Below are 12,625 nucleotides of genomic sequence, written 5' to 3' on the forward strand. Positions count from 1 at the left end.
ATACGATACTAGCCAAGTATTGATGTCTTGTAATTTTACTTAATTACAAAACATCAAAATCAAATCACTACTATATTCAGAGTTTGATCAGACTCTAACAGACTAAAAAGACTAATATTCTGAATCAATAAAAAGACAGAAAAATAAAAATTGTCGTGTTGTCAAAGAGTTTGGCCAATACAGGCTTAGCTGAATGTTGAAACAACAATTTTTATGAAATTATCAGTAAACGAGGATACTAATCAACCGGACCATGTAAATTAAACATGCGATAATAAAATAGTGCAGCTTTCAAGTCATACACTCCGTGTAAATCGAACATATTTGTGGTTAATCGCGTAAATAAAATCTACCAAGTATGGATGGAACTTGGGTTCTTATTTTACTTGCTTTGGTAATGTTAGTGGGGTCCTATGTAGCTGGAAGTATACCCCTGAACGTTACCATGTCTGAGGTAAGGAACACTTTTCGTATTTGATGTTTTAAGGCTACTTAGATGCATGAAATCGTAGTCCATCTGTCATCCATAAATTTTTGTTGTTGTTGCAAAATTTCAACTATTTGCCTGAATTTGTTAACACTTAGTTGCGTTATAAGTATTTCCACGACTGAAAATTGCAACTAATCAGGTTGTATGATAAATTAAAATCATAAACGCTAAGATTTATGAATGTATGAATAAATAATTAGCAAAAAATTAAGTGCGTATTTTTCATGCTTTCGTTTTCATACGATATTTTTATTCCTTTATTGATACACAAAGCTCAACGAATACATAATATATTTTAATCTATTGTTATATTTGTTACAAAGGTAAAAGGGAATGAAACAACTTTCTAAAAAACTTATGTAAAACACTTTTTATTTTGAATCAATAAAATAAACTACAATAATGTGTTTATTGTCGAGATTGAATGAATTGTTTAATTTTATAACTTATTTTATAGTAGTTCTATGACCAAATTTCAAACCCAAGTCAGTTTCATTGGCCCAGATAAAGATTGAAAAAAATGGAAGGAACAGTAGAGGCCTCTGCTCACCAGCGTTTCAAAATGAGCTTAATATATTTATTTATGCTAACACAGATTACCAATTACGTTAACACAGTAAATGATGTTAATTTTCCTTGTTGCAGGACAAGCTCCAAAAAGTCACGGTCTTTGGAGCCGGCCTCCTCGTAGGCACAGCACTAGCGGTGATCATCCCGGAAGGTGTTCGGTCCCTATTCAGTGAACGATCACACCCGACGGTGGTCACAAAGGACTTCACAGCGGAACCTCCAAGTCACGATGATGATCTGCATTCTGTTATAGGGATCTCTTTGGTGTTGGGTAAGTGGTTTTATTCTTCTCTATATAATATATAAAAACTAGCTTTTCGCCCGTGGCGTTGCCCGCGTCGAAGTCGGTTCTATCGCGTTACTAAGAGAACTCTTCAAAAGTCCGGGATAAAAACTATCCTATGTTCTTTCTCAAGGTCAACTCTATCTCTGTACCAAATTTCACTAAAATCGGTTCAGTGGTTTAGACGTGAAAGCGTAACAGACAGACAGACAAAGTTACTTTCGCATTTATAATATTAGTAAGGGTGAATAGCTATTTGTCTTACTAAAACTCGAGAACGGTTGAACTGATTTGGCTTATTTAGTCCAAGAAAGATTTGAAAAGCGAAAAAATATGGAAAAGTAGCAAAAAAATATCGTTTTAACTGCATTGTTAGGCGGTACATAGTTTACCGGCTTATCTAGTCTGTACTAAATATTAACTGTACTAATATTATTATAGATATAATTTAAGGTTTTGTTATTTTGCAAGTGCTAAATTCACGAAAAATACGCCCGATTTCAATAAATTTTTCAATGTTATATAGCCCATTTATAGAGGATATGTTCTATATACCATTATGCGGTTTTCCTTCACTGTTTTTAGCTGTACATCGTTGCAGAACCTTACTTCTTTGCAAGCAAATCAATACAGTATCCGTCTCTTCCAGGGTTCGTCTTCATGCTGCTGGTCGACCAGATGTCGACGAGGTTCAATGACCAGAGCAACCCAGTTGAGAAGAACGTCACCGCAACCGTGGGACTGGTTGTCCACGCGGCAGGTCAGTATCTTCAGGAAAACCGTCAGTATCAACCTGAATCAAAAGTCTTTTCCGCATGATAAGTCATCAAATGACCCCTTCCGCTTTGGGTTGAGCAGAATTGTCAGACTCCTACTGACTAAAACCCACCCATGTTCCTTCCTTTGCCCTTTGTGTACTGGGATCACGGTAACCCTTTCGGACGTTCCCGCTGCCCCGGCAGGAGATGTAAAAAGCGTTGGCCTCCTCGCCTCATACGGGACCACATTGGGGACACATAGAGCACTATTAAATGATGTAACGGTTTACTCACGCGTATTTATCGGGGTAGCCCGACTAGCGACTCGCGAGTCGAGTCAGTTCGACTCCCGCCGCGTTTGCTCATGATTAAGGACTCCGGTTGGGTCCGAAGCTAGTCGGGCTACCCCGATAAATACGCGTGGGTAAACCGTTACATCATTTAATAATGAATCAGTCTCACGATAGTTGTTATAAAAACATAGAGCACTGTATGTGGTCCCCCGCCATGGGTCCTATAATCGGACGTGTCGTGGGTTCGAGCCCCGTGTAAAACATGCATTTTTGTGATCCACGAATACTTTTTTTTTAAGTCTGGTAACCTTGAATGTAAGTAAAGACACAACGATTAAATTCCTAAGTCCGGTTGCCGTAACCAGAAAAAGGCTTTTCAAAAAAACCTTCGGATTCTCGATCGAACTGGATTTTTAGGTCGTTTTCAAATTCAAAGTAATTTAGACTCAGTCTTAGCCAGTGCATATCAAAACCCAGTCTTACAAAACACACACGTGATACACGAAATAGTTAAGCAATCGGAATTGAGTTTATCTTCGTGATCAGAAAGCGTGCCTTGTTATGATTTTCACCCTGATAACTGAATTACTAACTTAACATGTACTCATGTGTTATCAGAACGGTTTATGTAATACCTATAGTTAATGGCACGTGGCTATGTAACAGCTGGATCGATTTTTCACGGGTTAAGCAACGGTCGAGGAGGTTGGTCTGTGGATGGGTGACTGAGTAATGAAGGCATGATAAGTTATGGGTTTTGGGTGTTTTTCAAGTATAAAAAATACGTAATTCTAATCGTAACGCTGTCTGTCTGTCCGTCCGTCACCAGAGTGTATCTCATGAACCGGAAGATAGTTATAGATTTTATTGATATGTATTTCTCTTTCCGCTATACCAATAAAATATAAATTCTAGTCTAGGCAACTGTTGATATTTTTATTAATTCGTTGAATGAGCATTTTTTATAAATTTTTGACATTTAATTCTTCGCCTATTTGTACGGAATCTAAAGTTTCGCGAGTCCAACTTGCACGTAGTGGTTTTTCGTATATCTTTGACAGTCTTTATAGGTATTGAGTAGTTAGAAGCCAGTAAAATCTCAACTAGATCTCAAAACTAATGCTGTACTTAATATTAAATGCATTAACGCACAAAACCTTGGCTGACTCTGATTAGATAAATAAGTGTTTGTCATACAAATAGTACAACGTATTTGATAGTAGCTGCTATCTTACTTCCGCTGTTGTGTTACCTAGTACGCAAAAGCGATGCGATAGCGATCATTTTGCGATGTCGCTTTTGAAATGACATTTGCTTTTTATGTATACGGAACCCTATTATTAAGGTACTGCTGTCTGTCCTGATTGCTGTCTGTCTACCCGTTGCCAAGCAGAACGTCATGAATTTTAACGTATTGCCACATAAAAATGGCTCCCGCTGTAAGGAATTTTATCCTTCTATCGCGGGGGGTTTCACATGACCTGTTACACAAAAGTTTGTCTATCGCGGGGTTCGAACCCCTACACGTCGCTTGAGACAGAGGGTTTGGCGTGGTGACTTCATCCACTCGACTATTTGTGCATTCGAAATGCCATTCAATACACACCAGGCTTATAAATATCTTATACAGAGAACCATGTTTATTCCTGTAATTCGAAATAAAGACCAATCAGAATGCAGTACCCCGCTTCGTCCATCTCAGAGAGTTGACAGAATTACTCTGAGTATTAAGCGTCTATGGATTTTATGGTCATTCAGGCAAGCATTTGTTGGGCAAAAAAAGTCTTGTTTTTGATAATAAACAATTTTTATTCATTGATTTATAACCATTTAAAGATTAAAAGCTATGTAATAACAGTTCTTTATATGTACAATCCAACGCATAGGCGAGCTTACTCTTTACATTAATATCGTTCTTATTGCAAAGCGCTTAAGTTAATTATCGTACTTATTTTCAACCAATACAATTGGGTATATTGTACGGAATAGTAATAAAAATACAGATTGTTAGTTTTTAATTTCATCTTTAGTCACAGTAATTGCTTTTTTAATTGTTATTTTATTATAGCAATTGTGGTTGAAGAGGGTAGGCAGAATAATAGCTAATATATTCGTAGCATAGGCCGTTGTCCACTGCTGGTATCTCTTAGTAACTTAGCCTAAAGGAAGGCGTTAAGTATGGATGTGGATGGATATAGGGGAAGAGGACGACCAAAGGAACGATGGATGGATTGTGTGAAAGACGATATGGCTGTAAAGAGTGTTTCTTGTAAGCAATATCTGTGGAGTCCAGTAAGGCTGATGCCTGCCGGGGTAGCGGGTTGTCCGAAAGGGTTATCGTGGTCCCGGTACACGAAGGGCAAAAGAAGGAACATCGGTGGGTTTTAGTCAGTAGGAGTCTGACACTCCTTTTCGCTCAACCCAAAGCAGAAGTCATATGGTGATTTCCTATCCAAAAAAGGGCAATGATGGTGATATAAATGTAACTACTTTTTTCCTACGTTTTTATAAACTCGCTTTTCTTCTTTGTTTGTCGTTCCGGTTGGATTTTTGTAACTCAATTTTGAGGAACTTCGCGATAAGCTTGATGAAATTTTCAGGGAAGCTTTAAACCCGATTGCAATGCAATTTCTCTCTCTCTCTCTAGCCCATTGTGTCCCACTGCTGGGCAAAGGCCTCCCCCAAATCCTTCCACGATTCTCTATGCTAGGCCGCATGGAACCAGCCTGCGTGGTAAGCGTTAAGGTCGTCTCGCCACCGCTTCCTAGGTGACAATGCAATTTACAACTATCAAAACTGAATCGATTTTGATAATTTAAATAGAATGAAACTAAAAAACGTGGGGTTGTAGATACTTTACATCTATTAATATTATTTTCTTTTCTTTTGTCATTAGCGGACGGTATAGCGTTAGGTGCGGCTGCGACGACGTCACACGCTGACGTTGAGCTGATCGTCTTCTTGGCTATTATGCTGCACAAGGCGCCCGCGGCTTTCGGCCTGGTCACTTTCCTGCTACATGCTGGATTGGAAAGGTTAGTATGCTGAATGTAACTGACCGTAAATTTTGAAATGAAACGACTTTTACGGATTTTATCGCGGTTTAATTTTTGGTTTTAGTTCCCGACGTTTCGACACCTTTGCAGGTATCATGGTCACGGGCAGACTCGTCGTTTCATTTCAATGTCTAACATTCGCGTAAACCTAAGAAACCACTATGACCGTAAATTTATTGTGAAAATTGTCTTAGAGTTGCAATTTTTTAATTTAAGCAATTTTTTTTAATGAGTACTGTGAGGTAAAAATGTTGAATATCATATTTATTTATATAGATTTTGTAACGTATAAAATATGTTTCAAGTTCCTAATTTTAACAAGATAAATTCGAAATCTCTGACAATAACCCAGCACATATTTGAAATGGTTCGACCTATTTTTATCAAATATTCCTAAGAATATTTGCACATAATTCACCTTTAGTATAATACAAACAAAATTGAAATCGCTCAATCTGTTCGGAAGCTATGGCTATAGTTGGTCTAGTGGTTAGTGACCCTGACTGCTATACCGGAGGCCGTGGGTTCGATTCCCGCCCAGGACAAATATTTGTGTTATATTAAGCAGGATCATTTGTTCTGTGTCTGGGTGTTACTTATCTATATTATGTATGTATTTAGAAGTATGTAAGTATGTTTATCAGTTGTCTAGTACTCATAATAACAGCTTTGCTTAGTTTGAGACTAGATGGCGTTGTGTGGGAGTTGTGGAATATTAGAATAATAAGACTTCTCTGTTTTTTTCAGGAATAGGATAAGAAAGCACCTGTTAATATTCTCATGCGCCGCGCCTTTGCTCGCGTTGCTTACCTACTTCGGTATTGGCAACGAGAGCAAGCAAACGCTCAGCGATTTTAACGCGACTGGTAAGCAATTATTTATATTTTATCCTATATTTTAATCCTGGTTATAAACTAATTTAACTTTTAATCTATTGTAAGGCCACCCAGACGAGAAAAAAAACGTAAACAAGCGGACCGTTACTGAGTTACATTGCGATAGCGAGGGACTATTATCCCTGTACTTAAGCTGTCAGTACGGCAGTTGTCAACATTTGGTCCGCCATGTCGTGAACAAGTTCATTCCTTAATTTTTTCTCAAATAAAAATATTATGAACCCCTAAAAATCTGTTTACATTCTTTATCTCGTCTGGTTGACCTTACTATAACTATAAACTATTTTTTTTGCACATACGTTTTAATATTTATTTCGTCTATTCCAGGTATAGCCATGTTATTCTCGGCCGGCACCTTCCTATACGTGGCGACGGTCCACGTGCTACCAGAGTTAACCCACCCCCAATCCCACACCCATTCCCTCCTCCCGATGGCGGACGGTGTGATCCCCAAAAAAGGCTTCGGCGGACTCCTTCTATCAGAAATGATTATTTTAACTGTCGGGGCGTTAATGCCCTTGCTGTTGACTATGGGGCATAAACACTGATGAACATACGAGGTTTGTGTGTTAGTCTTAATTTTAAGTGGAGTTTTAAGCAGCTGTTACTGTTTACCCGTTAAGAATGTATTGGTAAAATGTCCAGTGTGAATGTCTTTTCAAACTTCAAAAAATAGGAGGCTCTCAATTTGTCTGTCTTTTTGTATGTATGTTGCCTCAAAACTTTGGACTGGATGAACCGATTTTCGTGATAATTTTTTTAAAGTGATATAGCTGTCATTTAAATCCTATACAAAATTCATCAGGTTTAGCTCAGTAGTTTTTATTTGAAGTCAGTAGTTCATTTTCAAGTTCAATGAAAAGACAAATTGAGATCTTAGAACTTTACTTAACTCAGTATAGTTCTTGTATACGGCTTTTTTAAACGTCCCAGAGCCTTTCAAACATATTTGACTCAAACTCGCAATTTAGGTTTTCATCAAACTCGTTTGATCGTTGACGCATTGGTTTGAAACGTTTTGTTGACAAGCATTTTAAGTGAAACAGAAATATTGATCGATATACAAGCTCAAATGTATCAGTGACATGTCACGTGACTAGTTGTCACTGACATCAGTGATAGCCTAGTGGTAGGATTATGGAATTGCCACATCAAAGGTCGTAGGGTCATATCCCGATACGCACTAATGTCTTTTCGAAATCATGTGTGTATTATAAAGTAAAAATCACTTGTTGAAAACGGTGAAGGAAAACATCGTGAGGCGCGACACACGTGAGCATGTTTCAAGTGTGTGTTGCGTCACGTCAGAGGACTACGGGCGGGTTACACTCTGACACCAGGTTGTACATCCACCATACGATAAGAAGTCCTTGAATTGTGAAAAAGAAATGTCACTTTCATACATTTGTCTTTTATTCCGTTTTGTTATTATGAAAGCTTATTGAAAAGTTAAATAGAAAAAGCCTCTTAATTTTAAGTTTTGATCGAATGAAGCGAAATTCCAATGTATAGAATAGTTGATTAGATTAAATTTCGATTTTTAGTCGATTATCTATCAGACTAACTGAATTAGTCGATTAAATGAAAAATATAGTTTTGAACGTGGAGAAAAACAAATAAAAATTAAGATTTGGACTTTATTACCCAAATTGAAATATAGCTACAGCTGTTATCGATATTGCAATTTGCCAAATCATAATTGAAATTGATAAATCAAAAAGACATATTAAGTATACAATAATATAAATGTTATATTATTATCATAACTTTAGTAAGGCGGAATCATAAATTTAACAATGGTTTACACGTCTGCTCATGATTAAGGACTCCGGTTGGGTCCGAAACTAGTCGGGCGATCCCGATACATACGCGTGATTCAACTGTTATTGAATAAATTATAAATTTATAAATGCTATGTGCATTGGGTTTAGTTTTAGCAACCCCTCGCAAACTAACGACTAAATTACAAATTGCAGAAATCATTTAATTAAAAAGATAATACATTTGAAAATGCGATGTGAAATCTTGATTTTGTTAAGTAGAAAATTTTTACTAGTAAAATAAAATTGGTTGAAAATTGTTGCCAAGTTAAATTAATTAATTTAATTGCCACATAGAAATTTCAGTTATATTTCATTTATTTTGATGTTTGTGTGAATGTAGGCAGAATTTAACCAAGTACTAAAAAGGTAGTAGTTGTTATTTTTTGAACCAATTGGTGATTAATACATACTCGTGAATTAGCACACTAAGTACTGTATACTTAGTGTCAAATAAATAAATAAGCGCTTTTGTATATCACCAATAGATAATTAAATTAAATCACCATATTGTCTAAATTTGGTGATTGCGTAATTATTGCATTTTAGTAAATGACAAAATATTTGTACTGTATGTTCTAGAACTCATTACCGTTTAAATATAATAGCTTTCTAGTAGATAAATTGTTGAAGATATAATGATTTTATTTTTATAATCGTTACTTTATTTTTCACTGTTAAAAATAAACTTTAGATGAAATCGCTATAATCACCATGTAGTTCAAAATCTTAATAAATAATAATGAGGATTAATTCCACCAGGGATAGTGTTACAAGACACGGCCCATCTGCAACACATATTATAGTAGACGCGTGTGCTAACACAGCTGCACTCTCTGTTCCCGCACTCTCATAGCGAAATGGACACGACCGGAGAGATATCACAAGCAGGACACACATTGTCACATGCCTTCCGTAACACAGAAGCTGTAATATACATATATTATATAACACACTTTTGTGTTTTAATTGAATACACGTTTTTGAACAACCTGGTGATAAATTTCATTTTAAAAGTTTAAATAACATACTATTTTGACGAAATGTGAGAATTAAAACTATCAGTGCTTGATATAAACTGTTTAGAGTCAGAATCTTGAAGTTGTCAAAGCGAGATGTTGCTATAGGAAGAGTATAGCTTTCTCTCTTCCACAACTGCGACAGTTCCATTGGTAGACTTTAGTTTAGGCTGATATTATAATGCAAGAATGAGTCCAGTCTTTGCCTCAAAATATAAGTGATTAAATGAAACCTAAGATCATAGACAACTTGATGGAAGTGCCTTCTGCAGCATTCCAGCTTCTGTAGCCAAGTTACACATCTCCTCCCTAACGCTGACGAATCCCTCAAATGTATTGAACTGACAAGTCAAAGTCACGTGACTTGTCGAAGAGGAATGTCATTCATATACATTTGAAGTTTTCTATTCTAATGCGATGTAACATTGTCGAATCAAATTTTAAAACAGAACCAAACCACTTTCTGGATATTTTTCTAAGTTCTTGTCTCTTTTGCATGTGACTTGAATGTTTGTGAAACCTTCCCGATAATAGAAATAAATTCCATAGTTTTTTCAAAGTAGATGGTGTCCTCCTATTACCGACACGAGGCTTAAACGGCACTTCCATTTATTCCTCTTATGTTCAACAAATGTAACGGACAAATTGTTGTGCGATTAGTTTTAGAACTAGTTTAAAATAATATCGATTTGAAACGTTCTTGGTCGATTTATTTATTATCTACAAACCCCCGAAGCGAACAGTCGGTAAATAGATTAGAAAAATCTAAAACCCAAGTATTTATTAGGAATATTCGACTGAATTGAAAATGTTAAAACGATAAAATGACATCAAAGTGCATATAATGAACAATTCAGTTTATATTTAAATTTTTCTTTCATCTGTCAACTGAAATTGTGATTCATTTAAAAGTCAGCGGTCACTGGCAAACAAAATAGTTGTGCAACAATCTTGCAACTATCTTTAAACTAAATTGTTTTCTTGGCGACATTTCACAGATCATAGCTGCATCGTTGGCGACAAAACAGTTTCGTTTTCAGATAGTTGCAAGACTGTTGTGCAACTATTTTGTTGCCAGTAATCGCTAGTTTTAAAATGAATGTCTGGTACCAGTATCAAGTTGTTGGATTGCAACTCAAAATGAAAACTCAATATATTTATTTCTATAGAATTAAACATTTTATTTTTTAATATAGCAAGATTTTTTCTGTTTCTTTTATAATAGAAAATTATATTTTAGTGAAAATTTTAAGTAGACGATGAAATTATTTTTTGTAGAATTCTCTCTTTGAATTTATTTTAATATTACTAATAGGCCTATTTGCCTAGAAAATAGAAATAAATATATAAATACGGCTTATAAAGTTGGCTGTGTGGTTATTACTGAATTTTTATGTTTAATTATATTTTTTGTCTTATTTTTATTTTTAGTATAATCACTGCCCAAATTTCGATCTAGCTAATACTCCTTAAGTTCAAAATACCTTCAAAATAGGTATTTTACGAGTATATGAAAAATTCCACATACTATTAAAAAAAAATTGATTTTCTAACAATCAAAGAAATTGAAAAGGTTTCTTATATCTTGATTTTGGTGAAAAGAACTCTAAAAATAAAAAGAAATGTCTTCGAAAATGTATAATCTCTTAGAAAAGTATGTTTTTGTCTGTAAATGTCAGCAATAATGTGCCAACATGGCTTTTTTAATATATGTATGCATAAATATGTATAAATGTACAATGTCTTGTTGTTTCTATGTAAATAATTAATTTGTATATGTGCTGTACCTACGATTATTTTGTAAATATCAATAAAGTGCTTGTATTATAATATTGGTATTTTATTTTATTTGTTTTACAAGTGTTTCTGTTCAAAATGTTGCAAGTTAAAAACTGGTTTTGCTGTGAGTGGTTAAGGTGACCACGCCATATCCACTGGACGGGGCGTTTTTCGGGTTCGAGCCCCGCGTATGACAAGCATTTGTGTGATCCACGAATGCTTGTCCTGAGTCTGGGTGCGTGATGCGTGTGACTTGAATGTTTGTGAAACTCCCGCGACACAAGGATTGAACTGCTAAAACGCAACTATTGTATTAAAAGAAGTCTGGCATAGCAACTAGTGCGTTCTGTCAGGATTTGCAGGTTCTACCTATCTGAGGTTAAAATATTTCGATTGTATTATTTTGTATTTAATTGAAAATTCATAGAAGTTTACCTGTGTCGGAGGCTATAGTCTTCATATCGGTGACTTGTGTTGCCAAGCAGAAAAAGTGCCTATGGGTGTGTTTTAAAGAAAAAAACAGTATATAAAAGATATATTTCCAAACTTTACTAACTGTACTATCTCATATTACTATTATAATCACAATCTAAATATTAACTTACATAAAAATCTTACAATAAAACAACATTACTAGAAAATCAAATTTCTATTAATTTCTTTGTTACAATTACGAAGAATACTTTATTTTTATTTATAATTAACTTAATCACACGGCTTTGCTCGCTAATACATAATTGATATTGTTTACGACTGGGTATATAAAGTATAAATATATTAAGATTCATGAGATATGTATATAAATAAAAAAACATTTTTTCCCAACATTCACTTTCATGGATGTCGGTTATATCTAACCAATTTTATCAAAATTTGTCCAGCCGTTTGAGTGTTAAGAGGTAACGAACATACATACTCAGCTTTTGACTTTATCTTCTGAACAATACAAATTGATAATGAAAAACTGCTTAAAATATAGGTTATTAATACACATAAGTCACGCGTAAATTTCTGTCACTGTCATTTAAACAAATTTCCATTGCGGCATAAAATAAAAAATACGTTTCCAATGTCAATATCTAATTAAATTACCTGACGGAAATTAAAAATATATACACGGTGATTTTTTAGTCGTCTTACAAAAGAAGCCCAGTTCATGTATCCGACGTAAAATACCCCTAGGCGCGATTTTTATTTTTTTATCATCAACTAAGATAATAAGTACGAAGAAAAATTGAACAAGAGAAATCTAAAATATATTCTTAAAAATGATAAAAACGCCGCCGCCCGCTCCCCTCACCATTGTTACAAGGCTCGGACCGCGATCGCAACAGAGCTGTGTTTCTAAAAAACTACGAATTGCATCATAATATTGAATAAAAATTGCATTTTAAATTTATTCAAATCTCATAAATACCTATTTTTTTATCATGAACGTGTTCTAGTCATTGGATACATGAACTGGGCTGCTTTTGTAAGACGACTAAAAAATCACGGTGTATAGTCATACCTAATTGAGCAATGTTTTAATAATAATTTCTTATTCTTATGTCTTTTTAAAGTTAAAGCTATTTGTCTAATCTCAATAACTTCTATTATGAACAGTTTCACTTAATATAGTGCCATCTATTGAGCGTTGGAGTGAACTTTTGAGGCAACTT

General features: G+C 35.0%; 1 protein-coding gene across 1 annotated transcript; it reads left to right on the forward strand.

Annotated features, from left to right (window-relative positions):
- Positions 1–139: 139 nt before the first annotated feature.
- LOC113502623 (zinc transporter ZIP9) lies at positions 140–7,630 on the forward strand. The gene is made up of 6 exons (XM_026884275.1): positions 140–454; positions 1,136–1,331; positions 1,993–2,103; positions 5,291–5,429; positions 6,198–6,316; positions 6,674–7,630. The coding sequence occupies exons 1-6, from the start codon at positions 359–361 to the stop codon at positions 6,892–6,894; spliced, it is 882 nt and encodes a 293-aa protein (XP_026740076.1). The 5' UTR covers positions 140–358; the 3' UTR covers positions 6,895–7,630.
- Positions 7,631–12,625: the final 4,995 nt, after the last annotated feature.

This window comes from Trichoplusia ni, chromosome 17, assembly GCF_003590095.1.
Source record: "Trichoplusia ni isolate ovarian cell line Hi5 chromosome 17, tn1, whole genome shotgun sequence".
Lineage (NCBI taxonomy): Eukaryota > Metazoa > Arthropoda > Insecta > Lepidoptera > Noctuidae > Trichoplusia > Trichoplusia ni.

Coding starts and splice junctions, on each gene's coding strand:
- LOC113502623 (XM_026884275.1), top strand. CDS start 359: ATGGATGGAACTTGGGTTCTTATTTTACTTGCTTTGGTAATGTTAGTG. Junction 2,104..5,290: donor ACTGGTTGTCCACGCGGCAG/GTCAGTATCTTC, acceptor TTTTGTCATTAG/CGGACGGTATAGCGTTAGGT. Junction 5,430..6,197: donor CTACATGCTGGATTGGAAAG/GTTAGTATGCTG, acceptor TGTTTTTTTCAG/GAATAGGATAAGAAAGCACC.